Source organism: Coturnix japonica, chromosome 8 (assembly GCF_054131305.1).
Source record: "Coturnix japonica strain WE chromosome 8, WE-NBRP24, whole genome shotgun sequence".
Lineage (NCBI taxonomy): Eukaryota > Metazoa > Chordata > Aves > Galliformes > Phasianidae > Coturnix > Coturnix japonica.
In genome coordinates this window covers 3737303-3758162 of record NC_140670.1, presented here as the reverse complement: position 1 = coordinate 3758162, position 20860 = coordinate 3737303, and the positions used below count along the sequence as shown (strand labels likewise).

At 41.6% G+C, this 20860-nt stretch overlaps 1 protein-coding gene across 25 annotated transcripts in view; it reads left to right on the top strand.

Moving 5' to 3' along the window:
* PCDH15 (protocadherin related 15) overlaps nucleotides 1–20860 on the top strand; it is a 528749-nt gene that overhangs the window by 455959 nt on the left and 51930 nt on the right. For all 25 annotated transcript variants that reach the window (XM_085554985.1, XM_085554984.1, XM_085554986.1 and 22 more), the window contains 5 exons: nucleotides 1681–1821; nucleotides 3615–3727; nucleotides 12684–12793; nucleotides 13236–13376; nucleotides 18996–19123. In XM_085554985.1, coding sequence (XP_085411111.1) covers nucleotides 1681–1821; nucleotides 3615–3727; nucleotides 12684–12793; nucleotides 13236–13376; nucleotides 18996–19123 — 633 coding nt within the window. The remainder of the gene's footprint in view (nucleotides 1–1680; nucleotides 1822–3614; nucleotides 3728–12683; nucleotides 12794–13235; nucleotides 13377–18995; nucleotides 19124–20860) is intronic.

Here is a 20860-nt window from a genome sequence, read left to right as displayed (position 1 = left end):
GTGCAAAAGGAAAGAAAAAAACAAGTGTATGTGTACAACAGACACAAAAGAAGTAACTTTTTTTTGCTTTCTGCACCTTGTTTGGCATTTTCTTTCCTTCTGTTTAGCACATAGAATCATCACAGAGTCATAGAATGGCTTGGGTTGGAAGGGATCCCAAGGATAATCAAGCTCTAACCCCCCTGCCATTTGCAGGGCTGCCAACCTCCATATCTAATACTAGCCCAGGCTGCCCAGGGCCCTATTAGTGGCTCTCAGTGGTTTAGTCACCTTTTGGCCTTGGAGAGCAGGTGAATTACAAGTGAGCAATAACAGTGTTAGTCAAGGATCACTTGCTGAGAATGGAGGTAACCTGCTAAAGTTCATCCTCTCCCAGACATCGTCTGTAATCAGTAGGATACATCCCATCCCAGAAGTTGGTGATACCTCCCAGATACCTCCCTTCCCTAATTCAGATGTTGACCAACTGTATCCTTCTGATACTGGAGAAGCTCTACCAGATGCATGCAGGAAAGCATCTGTTGCAGCAGAGCCTGGGGAGCTACAGGACATCTCTTCTCTGGGTCAGCAGTTATTGAGACTGCCGTATTGTACTTTTTATCCAAGAAAAACTGTGCCGAACGTAATCTGCCTCTTCTTGGTCACCCGCTCAGTCAAAAATGATGAAAGAAGAATAAGGTCATGAGAGTCAGTGATGAAACCTGATTTACAGTATTGGAGTGAAGGGGCTGTGTTTTTAATGAAGAATAATGTGAATGACTGCAACAGTTTTCCTGATGCAGCTGCAAGCATGATGCAGAACAGTTCCACTGCTGCAAGTGTGTGAGAGATACTGCAGAAGAGATGGGCGAGACAGAGAAATGATGTTTGCAGCATTGCTAGGGAAGGCGACATCCTGGAAGGATGCAACTGAAGGTTAGGAGAGCTCTACGGGGTTTCTAGGTTCCTTGAAGAGAGCTGTGAAACTTGGTCCTTCAGCATCATCTTTGCCCTCTGCACTGGTGGGAACAGGAAGGGGAGCATGGGTCCCTGGGAGGGTGACCGCTGGAACAAGAGCACTACAATGCAATTAAGAAACTTCATTGTGAAGAACAGGTGTTACTTATTTTAGGCACTTCATGGTAAAACAGTTAAGTGAATAGCCTCCTATGAGAGAACAATAAGTCCATCCTTCTTGCTGCGCATCTTCTGATTCTGTTGTTAACTTTCGTATTGTTTTTGTTTGCATGCAGACTGTTTGTGACGTGCACAGATGCACAGGCTGTCTCTGCTTTTTCATGCCATCAAAAAGGGACTGAACAGTTTGTTACAAGGCTACTGAAATCCATCTGAAATCCATCTGTGTTCCCTTTGTTTTCTGAGGTTGTGCTTAGAACCGGACATAGTGTCTAATGGGAAAATGTAACAGCCCATCTGTTAATAGGGCAAGGCCACAGGTATCCTGTCACATCACAGGGGCATTTGCTCACGACCATCTTATGTTCTCCTCATGGACCACGAGAGCATTTAGGTGGTGGTTCCAAAATGTCTGGTGCTCTCCTGTTCAGCCACAGGTGATGAACATGTTGAAATTAGTTGGAATTGCAGGCCAAATCTGAGTGACTTAGTTGCTGGAGATGAGGATTTTGAAACGATGCAATGATAAGAGAATATTCACGTTGTTTTGTTTCTGCCTTCCAGGGCACACCAGCAAGCCGAGTCCGGTACAAAGTAGACGTTGTCCAGTTTCCTTACAGTGCCAGCATTTTTGATGTGGAGGAAACCTCAGGGCGTGTAGTAACTCGGGTAAACCTAAATGAAGAGCCAAGTACAGTGTTTAAGGTACGTACTCGTATAGCTGTGTCAATGGAAATGCTACTTACACTTAGTAGTATTTCTCTTGTCTTTCTCTCTCTAGCTTTATATTCCATAGAAATATATGAAATTCTTATTTGTTTCTTCAGTTTCTCAGTTTCTTTCTGGTACACGTTTCCTGGCCTTTTTGATGTCAGAAAGGTTTCAGATAGGTTTGTTCAGTGGAGAAAAGAAGTAGGAAAGCAACTGAAGGAAACCTCAGTTTCTGAAAGTTCACATTGCTGATGTTTCGTTTTCAACCGGGCTGACAGCTCAACAGTTTTGTGGAAGATTTGTAAGAATGGCAGTATATCTTCTAAAGAAAGTTAACGCAAGGTTGGGTAGTTTGGGACTGTACTGTAATGCAAAAACACTGGCTTTAAGGAGACATAAATTACTATTGTGCTGTTACTGTTCCTGAGGAGTCTCAAGTGTAGTTAGTCTGGAGTAATTTATTATTTCAATCAAAATCATTGGGGCAGGGCACCTTTCTTAAATCCGTGAATGGAAGGAGTTAGCTGAAAATGAAAATTGAAGTGTTTCAGTAAGCAAAACAATGTAGTTTGTAATACATCAGGGTTTATGTGTGATTTCCCTACATGGGAGCTGCCAACTGTCTGCATCTTCATTAAGGGATATTTTGTTTCTCCTTTTCAGTTATTTCTTTTTGAATGGGGAATGAAATGGAGATGCATTTGTATAGTTTTCTGTGACAAGAAGATAAAATTATCCTCCATTTTCTAATTGTTAGCAGAATCCAGAAATCCAAGCTGTGGGGCCTTCCTGACTTGGTGTTTGCTTCTAAGAACATTGGCTTTTGTGGCTGCACTGAATCTTCAGTACAATTTTCCAGGCAGTTTTTAACATGTTCATACTAACTGCAACTGCAACACTTGGCAGTTATATATTGGCTGAAGAAGTACGTCCTGTTGCTCTAGGCTGTCTTACTGCTGATCTATTCTGAGAACAACAGGCTTCATAGAATCATAGAATCCTCAGAGTTGGAAGGGACCCTTAAATGCTGCCTGATCCAACTCCTTGCAATGAACAGGGACACCTACAGCTCCATCAGGTGCTCAGAGCCCTGTCGAGCCTGACCTTGGGTATCTCCAGAGATGGGGCATCCACCACTCTCTGGGCAGCCTGTGCCAGTATAGCGCTGATCTGCTTATTTGCTAGAGCGAAGGGCTGATCTGCTCCATCCAGTGCTGAACAAGGACAAATTTAGGCAGGGGGAAAAGTAGAAAGCTGTCTGTTGATCCATCCCCAATGGGCTGGTTTCTCATCCTGGTGCTCACCTTTGTTTGAAAGCTGAAAGCAGGTGAACATGTCCTGGCAGAGTTATTTTATGGGGGACTACAGATGTTTTTTTCAGTAATAAGTACTCCACTGCTTGAATGTGGAACTGAACTATACCAGTAGGAATGTTGTAATGAGTTCTAGTGTTTCGATTAAGACCTGTCTCTGATAAGACATGAAGGGAATCCATGAAAAACACAAATTGTGCACTTGAAGCTTTCAGAGATTTGCAGATGTATTTGTAGAAGGATGTGGGATTGAAATTCCAATTCTCTGCCATTCTGTAAATTTTCGAGCACACAGTTCAACCTGTGGGTGGCTGTCACCTTTTTCCTGTGTTTTACTCTCATTAAGTGTCTGATTTGTAGTGAAAGAAAATCTCTGACTTGTTATACCCTGAAAATACAAAAAGTGCTGTGGCAGGTCAAGATAAAAAATGTTGTTGCCTATACTAAGAGAGTGGTTTTCTGCACTGTTTGTAGCTAGTGGTCATTGCATATGATGATGGAGATCCTGTGAAGTTCAACACCACTACTGTAGAAATTACTGTACTTCAACCTTCAGTAATCCCACGGTTCACACAGGACGAATACAGGTAAAGCATTTATTCATTCACCTTACAGCTGTCATTGTTTAAGCTGAAATAAGATCCTGTTTGAAAGCTGGTCTGATACATGTTGGTTGCAGCATGGAAGCACTTCCACTGTGTTCACCTCAGATTTTGTTCCTTCCCTTCTTCCATTTAATTCATAGGAGGAAATAAGTCACAAAAATAAGGTTTGAACCAGTGCACCAAAAACCTCATGTGCTTAGAGCTGATAACGCGTTTACTGATGTTAACTCTTCTTCAGGAAATAGAATTTGATGCTGCTCTGAGGACAGAGCTATCGCTTGAGTCCCCCAGAAGAAGAAATGTGTGCAATTACATGCATGACTCTGATTTGTCAAAGTCAGGGTAGCAAAATACTTTGGAGTTGTTTCTTTCTTTTAGCCACAAGTTTTTTGGTGAGCAGCCTTTTACCATCTTAATAGGTTGTCTCCAAATGCGGGATGTGGTTGGCGGTAGTGAAAGGCTTCTGTAAAATTCTCCTCTTAGCTGTTGAAAATGTCAGTCGGGCAGATAAACAAAAAGTTCCCTACAACTGAGGTGAAACCAGGATTATCAGGGCTACAAGTTATTGTCTCCATTCAGTTTCAGTATGTTTTGATCCTGTGAACCATTTGTTGGACAAGAGCTCAGTATCTTTTATTGATCAGCGGGATGTGGGCATTGAGTGCACCCTCAGTAAGTTTGCAAATGACACCAAGTTGGGTGTCACAGGAAACAACGAGATCAATGTGCACAGCCTGCCTGTCTCAAGACATTATAACCTTGTTGCAGTATGTGCTTTTGCATCAGATGTAACGCTATAATTGGTATCATAGTATTAATGGGTTTTGTGGATCTAATTTCAAAACCAAATACTGTTGGCAATCAGGAAGCAGAAGCAGAATGACCAGACCCAAATGACAAGTCACTGTCTGATATTTTAAGGGATTTATTGAAAAAAAAAACATCATCTATGTTGTTCATTGTGATTAAAGTATCAGAATCTCTAAGCCATACCTTGAACGTAAGGAAAGTCTTTCCTGGCAATTCTTCCTGTAGTGTGTCACTTGCAAAGTTAAATCACATTTATAAAAAGAGGCAAGTAGGAGAAAATACCTTGATCCTACAACCAGAACTTTGCTGATTAAGGCATCTAATTGAAATGTTGGGTAGTAACTGTAGATGAGGAAAGAGCAGAAAATGTGAAGTGTTGGTGTATGTTATGATGTCTTGTTACTCAGACAGCGAAGAGTATATTGATGAAAAGAGGGAGAAGAGGAAAAAACCTTTCATTTCAGACTTGAGAAAATTATTTCAGCAGTGATATTTAATAAGAGGATGTGATGCTGAGATCATCTGCATGTTCTGCATCTTGGGTAAACTCCAAAAGCGAATTCACCATGCCTCAGGAGCCGGCACAGCAGCTGGAGCAGCACAGTGGGGTCATCTTCTACAGCATGGAGGAGTTATTGCACTTCCATGTAAAGCAGCAGAGGTTCTTTGTTTGCAGGAACGTGGGAAGGGAGCCTAAGCTGCAGGTCTACTGTTAGAGTTGACGTTGCCTTCTGAACTAAGCATGCATTTCCTTCAGGCCACCTAGAGCTTCGGTTTCATCCCAGGAGATAGGACCTTTATTTACCTATGGGAAAGGAAGCTTAAAGTAAAAAGCAGTCCATATCTCCTAAATACTTACAAATGACAACTCAGTAACCCCTCTTACCCTCCTCCTCCTCACAAATTTATAGGGCTGGGTGAATAGTCTGATGTCTCTTTCAAAAGAAATAGACCTGCTCCATCCTTGGTAATGTTTTTGAATTGCACACTGCTGTATAAAACTCTTAGAAGTCTTTTGAGGGCAGCAGAAGCAGTTATTCATTTTCTTCAATGTCAGAAATAAAACGAAAATAATCCCCAAACTTTCTGATTCAGTTCTAAGATTCTGTGACATCGTGGAGCGGGGCTGTTTTCAATTTCTTAGGTTTTCAGGGATTCTCACTCTGCAAACTGCAGTTCCTGTTTGGTTTCCTGACAGTGATGCAAGCTGGAGCTGGCAGGTTTCATAAAACCCTGGGTTTTAGTTGACATTATATATCTTTAGGGTGAACGTCAGCTCAGAGCAATGATGCTGTCGCAAAATGATAGACTTCTGGATGTGAATACTGGAATTCTCAGAGAATTGAAAACTGGGGTGGATGAGTACTGTTCTTTGCTTGCATAGTTACTTTAATCTGGGTGATTCCAGCAGTTTCTTCTAGCTCTTCTACAAACTTTGCTTCTCTGGATTTAGAAAGAGGTCACAGATGAACACTTTAACAGACGAAAGATGCCTGCAGAGTTGCAGTGTGTCTTACAAATCAGAAACAAACACAGAGTGTAGGAGAAGGGGGCACCAGATGGTGTGATCAGAAAGGCCTGGCCACATGAGGCAGACTGGGAGATGAAAGCGCGGCTGTGCCTTGAGCTGTTGATCTGGCAGCTCTGTGCTGTCAGAAGCACCCCAGCACACGAGGGCCTCGTCCTGTTCATGCTACAGAAGGGTTTGACTGATATGTTTCCATGCCTTAAAGCGACTTCTGCAGGAGGCAGCAGTCAAGTTACAGACATGCCTTTTGCACGCTGGCTTTCCCACTGCAACATTACATGATTTATAGGAAATTAATTAGCCTTTTCCCCTCCACACACCACCTTTTCTGTTTGGATTGTAAATTATAACTGAAGACTTACAGGTGCTGCTGCATGATATATATAGAACACCACAGAGAAGCCAAGATCTCTGAAAACCAACATGTGCAACATGGAGCTGTTTCTCTATAAAACGTGATAAAATAGAGTTCCTAATAATTGAGGTAGATGTCCACTGAGTCACATCAGAAAGCCATCTTCTGCACCCAGGCATCTCTTCTGGTGGGAAGCAGGAGGTGAAGCTGAAGCAGGTGAACCAGTAGCCATAGTTTGCTGTGCTTTAGCAAACATTGTTTGCTTATTTGGGAAAAACACAGAGGTGGAGAGGCAAAAGAAGAAGTATCAAAGTCCTAAAATGTGCAGTGTTTATTTGTACGTGGCTGTCCACCTCAGAGCCTACTTGAGCTCATGCTGCTGGGGCAGGACGCTGTGCTGCTGATGCTCTTCTTGCTGCATCTCCCCGCAGGGTTCTGACAGTCATATTTTGCCTCTTTGCAGCAGTGACAGCAGAGTGAGGCACCATGCCCCAGTCTGTGCACAGGGCACTTGGCAGCAGCGTGTGGGTAGGGCCTCAGCCCTGCTGCCTGAGCACAGGCCTGGGGCTGTGGGGCACAGCAGGGCAATGGAGGGTAGGTCAGCACACCAGGCTTCCCATATGGCTGCCCAGTGCTGTCTTGCTGGCTGTGGTCATCTGCAACAGTTACTTAAAATTTTTCATGCTGACTAGGATGCTGTTCTGCTTATGCTGGAGAAATAGCCATGTCTGTGGTAATAAATTACTTCCTGGGGCAGCTCAAACAAGCTGATTTGAGCATTCCTTTTCCACGCTATTATTTTTCATGTCCTTATGGTTCCGCCCCAAATCACATCTTGATTGAACCCTAGACCAGGTAATTGTTCCAGAAGTTTCCATTGCTTCCAAACAGGTTATGGCAGCACTTTGATTTCTTAATTAACAGATCATAATTAGTAGTGCCATGGAGCAGTGAAGAACAGATGTGAAGTGAGCCTCAGATGAATATAAAGGTATTTTTTTCACAGGCTCGTCCTCTTATGAGAACATTATCATTCTTTAAAAAAATAAAGGTTCAGAGGGACTTGGGAATCTTTTCTGTTTTGTTAATTAATAAATATCACATCCTGTTTGCAACTAGAAGGTCATTGCTAATAGTGATGTGCTTCTGTAGCAGAAAATGAAATGTTAACCGATGGCGGCGTCATTGGTTCCTAATTACTGCCTGTGGGCACATTAAACAGGTGCTCAGCCATTTCTTAGAAGAAAAAGGAGACTGCTGGAAACTTGTAGTTTCTGTTAGTGCTGTGTTACCAGTCCCCATCCTGTTTCAAGATAGGTGTCTTCTTGTAGGCTAATATGGTTGATTCCAGTGTATGAAGAAATCTGTGAAGCTGGAGCTTTGAGGGTAATACAGGAGGTAAAGGTAGCGTGGCACTGTGCTTCTGTGCTGGGCACAACACACTACCATGAAAATGCGTTCTGCAAGAAGGATTTTGTGACATGAACTTCTCTTGTTCAACAAAAGGTATGATCTGCGGCACAGAGCAGCAGTGTACATAGGATGGGTCACTGCCCCCTTCTTGTTAAGATGTTGGCTTTGTCCCTCAAGACTATGTTGTAAGGCACTTGTAGATTTAAAGCATCCATGGGAGTGATCCTTTTACCAGGTTGGCCAAGTCTTAGTGCTGCTCTTCCTGTGTTTCCCATTGCGAGATATGCATTTCATAAAGGAAAGACATAAAAAGGAGGGAAGTACCTCTGGCAACAGTTTTGATGTAGCACCTCTGAGTTGGAGGGAGCCTCAGCGTTTTCCCCAAGCTGTATTTAGAGGAATGGGCTCCAACATTCACTTTTAATTGGCCTTAGGTAGCAGTGGAGGCTTAGCTTCAGGAAAATGTGTGTGATTTTGCCTTGGGATTGGTATTGTATGGGACCCGTCTGCATGCACGGAGTCTGCCTTGTTGCTGAGGACTACTTTTGGCACTGTGGCTGAAGTGTAGAACCAGATAAGTGAAAGAGATGTACTGACACAAATGTAGCATTAAACCCAACCGTCAGCTGTATAAGAGCACAAAACCACTGCGTTATCTATCATCTTACATTTGATCCCATCGATACCCATCTCTCTGGCAGACTTGCGTATGTGAGAGATCTGCGTTCTGCTTGTCAGGGATCTTTTCCTTTTTCACTTCTGTAGTAATGCTTGACAGAAATATTTATGTCTTCGTGTTCTCAGCTGTAATTTACAAAAATCAGTGGGATCACACAAAGGCATGATGCCTACTGACAAGAGAGCTCCTGGGAATAAAATGTGACACTCGGTTTAAAAGATAATAGGTTATGACAGGGGCTCACTTCAGCAGTGTCCAAACTCCCTTGTCATCTGTTTCGGATGTGAATGCCATGAAAAGGTCACAATGTCTTGAACCCATTTGAGGATTGAGGCAGAGTGAGGATGTTATTAAGTATGGTGAGGAACACGTGATCCTTCTCAGCACGCTTTGAACAAGCACTGCTTGGTGTATGCATATAACTAAGAACTAAAGACACTTTTTCCAGAGGAGACAACTCACAGTCTCTGTCAAACCCTTCAGATTGTTAGAGCTGCACAAACTGGACAAAGAGAATGCCAAGGTAGCCTAAACACTGATGAAACAACACAAGAGGAGGTACCATTACTTCTTGCTTGCTTGTTTCTATGATGATCACCAGTGCTACACAAGTTAATCTCTTTTTTAAAAGACAGTTGTTTAAAACTCAGCTGCACAGTGAGGCGTATTTCAAGCATTTCTGTAGTAGATTTGTTCTCAGCTATCTCAGTTTACATTTAACTTCACTTCTAGCTCACCTCATTTTAGAACATTTATTGCTCTGTCTACACTTGACCTCACTCCAGAAAAATACGTATATTTTTTTTAATGATTTACCTAATTTCTCTTTAATGCTAAATATCTGACAGACAAAAAGCCAAATGAAATTGCATCCCATGAGGAGTAATTGGAAGGGCTGTGCAGAAGCGGGTGCAGTGTTCAGAAACATTTTGTCCAGGAAGCTTCAGGTGAAATGCCATTGAGTCTTACAAGGAGCTAAGGCCAATACATTCCCAGAAACGGTAATATGAGGGAAGATATGGAGATTATTGTACAAGGAGAAGTCAGAATGACATTTTATTCAACTTGAGCTAAGAATTTTAGTAATGTGATTACATAACTGAAGTTAATAATGCTTTCTGAGCTATGCTTGTGGGTCCCAGTGAACTAAAATAAAACCCACAGATGCATCCAATGCAGTGTGTGTACACAGCGTGCTATTAAACTTCAGTACTAAAACCAATTTTCCAATTTATTATTGGGTTTGCTGGTTTTAAATTTAATTTTTGATTAAATCTCATGTTCGTGCTTTTGGAGATAGAAGAATTTCATGGTGCATTTAAAGCACATTGGCCAGCAGACAAATTGAAAAATGAATGAGTGTCTGACTTCTTCAGCAAAGGGAAAATGAGGAAAAGTTTAAATTTCACTTTGGAGTCTAAAAAATATACCTTACCAGTGTATTTAGTATGTGTTCTGTCTCCATTTCCTCTTCTGATCCAGGTAATTGAGATGTAGCAAATTAAAAGATGTTGATTTTTTACAACTCATGTGTGTTTTTCTTACTTTTTCTACGTCTTTCTTTATAACCAATCTTGGTTTTGCTATATTACATGCCATTTTTACTTTTTTTGTGTGCTGTTTTTGTTGGATTTTGAGGGGGACGATTTATGACACATAAGCAGCAAACAATACGGTAGAGGCCTTAAAAAGAGGATGTAAATACAAGCAGTCCTTAAGTTTGTTCAGGATAACTAAATGCAGAGTGTAGGACAGAAGCATTATTATTAAGCATCGAGTTTTGACCACTTTGAAGGTGCTTTATTCTTTCCAAATCCAACCTTAGCTTAGCATGGCACAAATCTTGAAGCTACTCTGTTGTATGGTTTGCTTCCTTCATGCCCTCTTTTCCTACTGCGGCTCATTGGGTATGGCTTGGGCAGTGGGGTGTCATCATGCTGAGACCAGGGACTCTAGAGGGTTTCCAGTGCACCTCACTTGGAGCCATCCCATCCTGCATACTAGCAAGCTGGTATTTATAATGTCTGTCAAAACAGTAAAATGGATGTCATCCAACTTGCACGTAGCTGAAACGGTTACAGAAGAAATACCAGATGATGAGTTTATCCCCTAAGAAAGCTTATTAGAGCTTGTTGTACAGGATAAAGAACCATATATTGTCAGTTATATACCTTTGTCTTTCACTGGTTCACGTCGCTACAATTCAGCAAGATGTTAAGAGCTGGCTGTATGTTTTAATTCCACTGATGCATTGCTCCCTTTGAACTTAGTCACCTTAGTTAATCAGGGAAATGAAATCAATACAATTAGCATGGCAGTTTTCTGTCCACCCCACCCATGGCCTCTCACAGTGAGCACAAAAACTGTTTCCTAACAAATATTGATTTGTCAATTCATTAAATTCAGCTGTGTCAGAGGGGAAGCTACAAGGCCATTTCTATTAAAAGAATATACTGAAAGTGTGCTTCAGATGAATTGTGGGTTTTGTACATACATAGTCATAGGGGTTTTCTTCAAATTAATTTCCTTAGAAGAAAAAGAAAAAATAATACAGTATACAACATTAGGTGGATAGCTTAATAAGTCAGGCACCAATAATGAACTCTACTGCTGACTGTACATTTGAGGCAGAGGAATGGGAGCCAGGGTGATCTGCTTTGTGTGTAAATGAGTAAAAGAAGTATACCATAACCTTTTTCACAGGAGTTAAAGGGCCAGTGTTGTGGTACAGTGTGGCTCAGCCTGTAAGTATGTTTTTCCCCCTTATTTGTGCATTGGAAGTCATCTCAGAAGTATTGGTATCCCAACATTTTGAATAAGTTGCAGTGATTGAATTAAAGAGGACCTAGGCACTTTACACTAACAAATGAAGGAAACAAAGTGATGGACAATGTCACAAGGGAAGAAAGAGCACATCATAGCCCCTTGGGTCATGGATGTGGTTTGCCCTTGGTATCTTCTTTATGGATAGTGTAATCTGGGGCAGGAGCAGTTGAGTATAGAAATTCGACCTGTAGTAAGTTCATCCCAAAGGAAATTTCTATAATGAAGGACAGATTGGTCTCTTCTTGTTGAAGTTTAGGCTTGATTCAACTGTTCGGATTGCAAACTGGGAACCCAGCTTTTGCTTTTGGAATGGGAGAGGTACGGGATGGGATGGCATGTTCCAGCAATAAGCAGAGGAGGTTGAAAGAAGGATTGCTTAAAATATGCTCTGAAATTAATGGAGCCATAGGAGTCTATCCAGAATTCTGGAGAAGATTTAAAAACAGAAATACTTCTGCCATGTGAGAATTCATTATCACAAACAAACTCTTCATTTATGTGGAAGTAATTGTGGTTTCCTGGAGGAAACAGCATCTCAGAGTGTTACTCATTATATGTTCCAAGGAGACATAACATTTGAACAACAGGAGAGGGAGAGAAGTAACTTAGGTGTGTTTTGGGAGGATGCTCGTTATTTTCGTACAACATGAGTTCTTCAGTTTGCAGTGTCTGGAGGGTATGAAGAAGATGAGATAAATGTCAGTAGCACCGTCTTTTTTCACACCTCAATGCTCAGTGAATCAAATCCAATTTACAGAACAATTAAAAGACACATCTGTATGCTTGGATTGCAGTTAAGTTTCTGAAAGCATCTTGGCTTTTATGGTGAGAAATGAGTGATTAGAGCAACTTCCAGCTCCTTCTGAATAGTGGAAGTTCCCATGAAGGCGGCTTTTCAGTGCTCACTGCTCAGCTTTTAAAGAGGGTTACTCATGTAGTAATTTTCCTGCACGTGTTCCTGGTAGATTACAGTTTTCTCAGTAGAGGTGAGTGCAATGAAAGAGCTGTTACAGACTGAGGTTTTACTTGTGGTTTATCAGGGTGTGATGGTTCTAGTGTTTCTGTTATTTCTGACTCGTTATCTCCTGGGTTTCATTTCTCATATCAAAAGGCTGTTATATCTTTATACTCTCACCCCTTGTCAGTGGTCCACACTTGGGTTTTTTGCATTTGCAGAAGACAGGGGTTAAACCTTCCTTAATGCAGATCATCCTTCTTTGGCAGCGGAATGGATGATTGAAATTGCCAACTGAGCAGTGAGTTTGTCAGTATTCTGCTGTTCAGGCAACGCGAGCATAACACAAAGTACTTCTGTTTGTTTCTGCAGGCCCCCCCCAGTGAGTGAAAGTGCACCAAAAGGAACTGTGGTCACTGTGGTGATGGCAGCTGCCTTGAACCAAACTATTGTTTATTCAATCGTGTCAGGAAATGAAGAGGGTAAGTACTAATAACTTAGTTTAAGTGAGGGTGCTGAGCACAGTGCGGGCATCAGAAGTTTTCAAGAAACAGAGAAAGGCTGCTATAGTGAGGTCCCACCCCATCAGTACAAGCAGGAGGGACTGTTTCTGCTGCTGTTATCAAGCCTATCCTGCCACATACAAAAGCAGATGAGAGAGCAGACTTGGCTTCTTAAAAAGCACTGAAGTTACTTTATACAGAGCTTGCACTTAGCCTTCTCTGTTGGGAAGTTTAGTACCCTTACACTATGTCTTTATTAACAATGTAAAATCGTCTCCATGTCCAATGTGTGTCTCCTCCATTGGGAACACTGTGTACCTTAGCTCCAGCATGCTGCCTGGAGGTGGTGTCCAAACAGTGACATCACAAAATAGAAACGTTTTGTCATTAACAAAACTTCTGTTCCTTTCCTGGCTTTCAGATATGTTTGCTATTAATAACAAAACAGGCGTGATCTCTGTTAAAAAGCCTCTGGACTATGAAAAAGTGACGAGTTATGAACTTCGAGTTCAGGCAGACTCATTGCAAGTGGTGCGATCCAACCTGCGTGTGCCATCCAAAAGTAAGCTTCAAAATCCCTGTTATTGAATATCTTATGTGTATATGTATGTATTCTTAGTTTTTTATAATACCGTTCGCTGCAGTTCTCGCTACTGCTGTGTTCTCAAACTGAACAGTGATGTTGGTTTGTGAAAGGCACAGTGTGCATTTGTGGATCTCTGTTCTTGTTCTGTACATGATGACTCTTGTGTTAGATCCTCCCTAAGCACATCTGCGTTAGAGATCTCACTGACCCACATAGGGCTCATATTTGTATACAAACAGCGAGCTGATGACACAGATCGAACATTTTCAGTGTAATTGGAGTTTTCCATGATAGAACGTGACAGTTTTTCATAAATACATTATGCAGCCCAAGTGCAAACTGTTCCTCCCTGTTGGGCTGGGGACTTGTGTGTGTGGGGATGTGTAAATTCTGAACAGACTGATGGAAGGCAGCAAACGTGAGGAATCTACAGAGGGGAATGTGGGATGGTTAGGCAGCAAGGGTGACAGGAAGAACAAAATGTCCTAAGCACCTCTTGGGGGGTATTTGGGAAGCTTATTGCAACCGCATCTGAGAGCAAATTGGAGAACAGGATGGTCTGTGGCAGGAAGTTTCTTTGCAGAGCTTCCAGGCACAAAGGAGTTGTGTTTACTGGTTTATTTTGGCTCTCTCCAAGTGAGAGATTTTTTTTCCCCTTTTAATGATTTTCTTGTTTGAATGACTTTGAAAGAGCTTTTGGAGATTTTGTTGTGCTTCCTTTAAGGAAAAGGCCTGGGCAAACTGACTTGGAACATGTCTCACTTAGTATTCCATTCCATCTTTTACACCTTCCTATTTAAGCCATGTTTGAGCTCTAACTACAAAAGCATTAATAGCTTGTACAAAAAAAAAAAACAAAAACCTAACAAACAAGTATTTTCACATTACAAGCCTTTAACATACGCAGTATTTCTCTTGTTTTTTTGCTGTATTTTATGATCTCTGGCTAAGGACCATCATGGTCTTCATGCCAGCAAGCCCAGGGCATGGGAATGTCAAACAGAGAAACTCCTCTAAGGTAGTGATAGATTGAACATTATTTAAAGGCTATGAGAATACTGCGTTCCCATTTCACTGGGAACTGACTGTAAGTCTTTCAAATCATTTTGACTTTCAAGTCATTTTTGCTGCTGTTTGCTGTACCAGCTCATTACATTCCCCCTCACGTGAGCTGAGGACTCCCCAGGGGTGGCTGACATTGGGCAGTCACCTTTCTGCCTGCCCTGGAGAGCAGGGAGCACCAGGCGAGTTACGCTTCAGGCACAAGGTGAGCACTGTCTTCCAATCTGTAGCTGTGTCAGCTCTTTGGTCAGCGCTTTGCCAGGAAGGGAGCCCAAGTGCCACCTGCTGCTGTCAAAGGTGACCACGCTGTCCCACGGCCGATGGTCTTTCCTACCCCATGGGTTGTGATCCGTGGAATTAATAGTTGCTGAGTTGCAGAGGGAAGGCCATGATTAGCTGATTCTGCTGTCCTGTTCTGTAATTAGTCTTCTAATTGTTGCTCTAATGAATAGCCATAAATATTAGGAAACCCATCTCCAGCTTACTTCTCTGCTGGTTTGTTGCACAATTGTAAAGGTATAGTGTACAAATTAGAGATTATTATTCAGGGGAGGTTTGGGTTGGATATTAGGAGGAAGTTTTTCACCCAGAGGGTGGTGACGCACTGGAACAGGCTGCCCAAGGAGGCTGTGGATGCCCCCATCCCTGCAGGCATTCAAGGCCAGGCTGGATGTGGCTCTGGGCAGCTGGTTGGCGACCCTGCACACAGCAGGAGGTTGGAACTGGATGAACATCGTGGGCCTTTTCAACGCAGGCCATTCTGTGATGATAACAGACCCCAATATTTGAGAATGTGCCGTAAAACTGTGATAATACAGTATGACCTGAGACAACATAGGAGGCAATGCAGTTCAAATACCTTTGTCAGGCTTGTCACAACTCCCTGTGCAACCACCAGAAGAGTTTTGGAAAGTGAAAGCATATTTTGGTAGATATATCTTCTTCCATAATAGAGATAGTACACATTTGTTTGTGGCGCAGTGTATTGGGGTTATTCTGTGGTCAGAAGTTGAATCATGTTAACAGCAACAGAATTTATTCAGTTGAAACAGACGCGCATTTGTTGTACATATTGGGATAGCCACAACAGTGTATATTACATTTTCAGTCTACAGTCTGATGAATAGATTGCTAAAGAATTTGATAGATGATGTATTCGCAAAACACTTTACAAGTATCTGGATAACTAAATTACCTAGGTCTTTGTAATGGAGACTCCTCGACCTGTAGGTTTGATATCCACATTTGTAGTAGTCTTTCCATTTTCTTTTTGATGATATTCAATCATGCAAAACCACGCTCTCAGATTGAGCAAAATTGGGCTTCTTAAATGAGTAACTTTCACTGAAACTTCACAATGTGAAATTACACTGCTTTTATATTTCATTTGAACGGATGAAATGTCAGCTCTTCTGATGACAGTGAAATTAGAAAGTTGGAATTCTGGCCGGAGGAGTCGGCATCTGGTGATGCTGAACCCTCGGTGACCTCAAGTATTAATGAATTCATCATTTCAGTTTAATTTAGTAGCTGGGGTTTTCGGTGTCTGCTCTTCGCTTCTTCGATTGTCTATAAACTGTCGGCTCACAGCACATTGTGAGACAGATGAGGATTGTGCTCATTAGCTTCCAGCTAGAAGCTTTCAGTTTTCCCTCACTGGGTAGGGTGAGGAACAGGAGAACATTTATGTAAAGGGGACAGCACGGAGCTGTGTGCGGCGGGATGTGTGCTGCATTGTGAAGGCACTGCTTTGCCATTAATGCATCCAAAGAAGAGGTGTGAAGCAGTGAGCTGAAGGGAAGGTATCATAGAATGTATAAGGGTAGGAAAGGGGTTTTATCACCAAAATAATCGCGATCCCAGTTTTAAGAATCAAAGTGTTTGCGAGCATCTGGTCCCTGTGCCAGACACAAAATGTGAACTGTGATGGGAGATAGCAGGTCTTCACACTTTGATATGGAAAAAGAGCCATACAGCAGAGTCAGAATGTGTTTGCTTTTGAATGCCATGGACAAAAGGGCATCTCAAATCCCTGAAAGCACGAAAGAGAGGCAGCAGCCTCACATTTTCTGGTGTTTCCAGTTACCAACATCTGAGAAAAGCACCTTTAATTCTCCAGGCATGCATATATGTCATTTGCTCTCTTACCCTGAGTTACTGCTGCCATCTGGGCACAGTTTTACTTGTCCTCTGTGGCTGCTCAGCCGGGTACTTCGGTGTCTGTCTGTAAGTAGACATGGATGCAAACAGCAGGTACATGTTACAGGTTCCTAGTGACACAGTTGTTTTTGCTTCTGAAGTTAACCACTCTACATACATGAGCTTTATCTCTTCACAGGCATGGTTCTATTTCTGTTTGGGAATTCTAATGTGGGCTTTTTCTAGGCTGGGCAACTTGATGTAGGGGTAGATGTCCCTGTTCATTGCAGGGGAGTTGGACTAGATGACCTTTGAAAGTCCCTTCCAGCTCTAAGGCTTCTATGGTTCAATGTAAGGGGCTGTAAGATAGAGCGTGTATGTTTAATTCAACACCATTGATAGTAAAGTCAGTCTGGAAATATGCAGAGTGTTTCATTTGCTTTGTGCTTTGTGCAATGTTCTCATTTTCAAAGTTTTCAACCATTGCTGAACAAATCAGCATTTTGGCAGCTCAGAGAACTACTAGCAAATTAAACAAATTGCAAATTGCAAAGCAAACTTTGCACAAGGCTCAGCCTCCTCACCAAAACCAGCTTCAAATGATGCCACTTGTGGGCCCTATACAGAAGATATTTGATGAGCATTATGGAGAGCTAGTGTGGGTTAGCAAATACTACTCCTAGCAGCACCGGATTGGATGCAGTTGGGCACTTCCTTACAGTAAAAACTGGTGTCAGGCATTGATCGAACTGTCAGCAGGGCAAGGTTAGAGTGCAGTGCTGTGATCATGCTGAAATTGCCTTCTTCTCTATGGGGCTACAGTTTTTAACTGAGACTGGATTCTCATACAGTCTTACAGCAGCTCTTGAACCATAATACATGCTATGGAAGTGATTTTTTAAAACAAGGAAACTGAACGTGGTTACAGATAGATCACTGTGTCAACATTATGCATATTCAGATGCTTAAATCTTTTTGTTGGCTGGTGGATTATTTTTGTGAGTTTAAAGAGGAGAGCTTCATGTGAAGTCGTTTTTCCTCGTGGCTTGGTGTAAAAGCACCTACAAGTAGTTTAACCTTTTGTGCAGATCAATGTGGCAAGTGCAAAAATCATTACTCCTCTGAGGAAATGGCATTTCCCTTTATTTCTTTTCATCCTTTCTTTTTTCTTCTTTACATGCTAATACAACAGATGACATTTTTAAAGGGTTTTCTCAAATTCCCGTTGATGTTATGAACTCCATATTTGTTTTCCATCAGCAGGACCTCTCACCTGCAACATTTTGGATAATGTGGGCAGTCTGAGATGTGGTCTGGGTATAATAAGCTTTCCCCCAACTGGAAAGGCACTGAGCTCTTTCTAAATGAGCCTGCTTTTGGAAACTAATGCCAATCAACATGGCACCTGTGTAGCATCTAAATTACACTGGCACTGAAAGAGGCTGGGAAAATCAGCTCTGAAATGAGTCGATTTATCGCTTGAAAATGTGGTTTTAATGAACTGGCTGCCATCGTTTCCAGCATTCTTTCTGGATTACACAGTTCTGAAAGAAGCAAACAAATCTTAATATCAGTATCTGTGCAGTTGAATCTTCCTTCACAGCAGGATCATAGTTTTTGCTGGGCTGTTTTTCTTTAGCAGAAGAAAGACGTGTTTATTGCTGAACAGTGGAACAGTAACTATTTAACAGCTGTATTTCTTTTCTTGAAGATGTTTTGAGCCTCTGATACTCCTGCGTAGGCAGGTGTAGATGGAGCTGTATCGACTTGCCATGTTCAGTATCTTGTTGGTCCACTGGGGTTTACATACAGTGCTGCAGAACCCCTCATTAAGTAATTGTATGGAAGTTACTATGAATTAAAATATATTAAGCAAGCTGCACCTGAAGGGAAAAAGGCAAGCTTTTCTTTATAGCTTGTTATTGGTATATGTTGCATATTTGTTACCTCTTTATAGTGCTTGTGAGAATTCATTGTGACCAGATATGTGTTATTGATGTATACTGTTCTGTCTTCTGCTTTTCTGTTCATTTGAAAAAGTAGTTATGGGTCTTTTCTTCTGTTCCTCCCCTTTATTCTGAAGGAAGCCATGGCAGCCTTCTGCCTACATGCAAATTCCTATAGTCGTAGTAGCAAGATGTACGTGTACATTCATTTTCTGTAAGAAAAGACTGCAAAGGTGGGGGGTAAAAGCATAAAACTCCTTGACCTCCTTCAAGCTCATGTTTTTAACACCAGATCATTTCTTAAATGTTTATTTCTACAGTGTCATTTTTCACAATGACATTGTGAAATAATGTCAAAGTCCATTTGGGCTGTAAACATGTAAGCTTCGATAGGTGATAAAGATCAACTGCCTAATGGTCTAGCTGTGCTTTTCCTTCCTGGTTTTAGGTAATACAGCCAAAGTGTTTATTGAAGTGAAGGATGAAAATGATCATGCGCCTGTCTTTACCAAAAAATTGTACATTGGAGGAGTGTCTGAAGATGCTAAAATGTTTTCTTCTGTACTTAAAGTTAAGGTAAGTCTGAAGTTGTTATATTAATACTCACTTGCAGTAGAAAAGTATTTGTGTGGTCCTTCTAAGTCTACTTGAACCGAAGCCACTAATTTCCTTACGATTTGTCTTTATTAACAAGTATGGCGAGTGTAAATGGGTAATTATTTTTGTAAGGTTGGTGCTTGATGATAGGTGCAGGTATGATGGTCTCCATGTGTGTATGACATACACATGCTGGCCCTGTATTCCAGCAGTCACTGATGCTTGGCTGATTTGTAGATGCATGCTGGATCTGCATAATCATCAGTTGAAGATTTCTAGCTATCATTTCATACATGTTAATCTTTAGATGATTCTTTTGTGTTGGAAAACTAGGGAAGCACTTTCAGGTTTGTGCACTCTGACACAATTTCAGGGTAAAATGGATTATTTGTCATTAAAAGGCAAAGGATGAAATAAGAAAATTCAAGGATAGAAAGATCTGGAATGCAATTAGCCTCCGGCAGAAAAGAATAAAAGTTGTGGTTTATTTTTTTCTCTTAAAATGCTTTGTGGTGCAGTCTTTAGTGCTGGAGGCAGCTTGGGTTGCTGGGGCTTCCCAGCTCAGCTTGTTTCCTTTGCCTTAGTTTTGTTACCTCAGCAGACCTCCTGCGTCTTTTTCACTTTGTTAGTGGGGTATCTTTCAAGTTGCTGATTCTAGCTTATGCATGAAAGGGCACAGATATATGACCCACTCAGATTTTTATGTTGACCTCAAAGTGTTCTCAGAGCACTTGGGAATGGAACAGAATATCGGAGCTTGTTAGAGTTGTCCACTGCTTTATTTGTTCCATGGCAATCCTCCGCAAAGCCAACCCAGGGGCAGCAGAGAAGTGGGATATGGTTAAATGTTGATTATTATAGAAGAATGCCAAAAATGTTGTGACTTAGTTCAGAGGGCGTTGGTGGGGGGGTTATTTAGTTATTTTACATAAATTCTTTTCTTAGGCTATTTTAGGCTCCAGAATTTCCATGTTAGTCTTTCCTAGAAATGCATGCAGCAACCCAAGCAAGCTGGGAATTTTTACAGAAATTTGCTTGGAAAGGAATCCTTATGGTTCATAAATCTGCCCTATGGCCATCTTCCCAGCTTCTTCTGCAGGCAAAAATAGCATTTGAGAATGTAGCAGGTAGGGGCAGCAAGAATGCTGCTGCTCAGTGGCAGCTGGAGATGTTGCCTGTTGGAAAGACCTGTTCCCATCCCGTGGGTCATTTGGTGGACCAAATCGGGTAGGATGCCATGACAGATCCAGGTGGGTACAACTTCTCTCACAGTGGAACACAGGATGACGTTGAGTGGTTGAAAAAAAAAAATTGTGGCACTATTAAATGATTGGGAAGATGTGAGGAAAGATTTTGTGAGAGGAGATTGAGGACATGCACTGGTAAATGGGAAGAGCAATTACCCCAGAAGGAGTGTTGAGAAGGCATGTTTCTATGCTACTGCTTCATTGACTGTGAAGATTCAATTCAGATGTCATAAACAAAGCCAACGATGTCATCTAGCATATGCAGTGCCTTTGTTTATTTGATGAGTTATTTTCCTGTAAATAAAGAAATTACAAAGTGAGTAGAAAGACAGCACTGTATGTGTATGGGAATAATGCATTCAGGAAAAAGACTTGGAAAAACTGTATACATAAATTTCTTCCATCTTCAGCATTGAACTTTCAAGGTCAATCAAAATTCTGGCCTGTGTGAAACGAATTCCCAGATGTC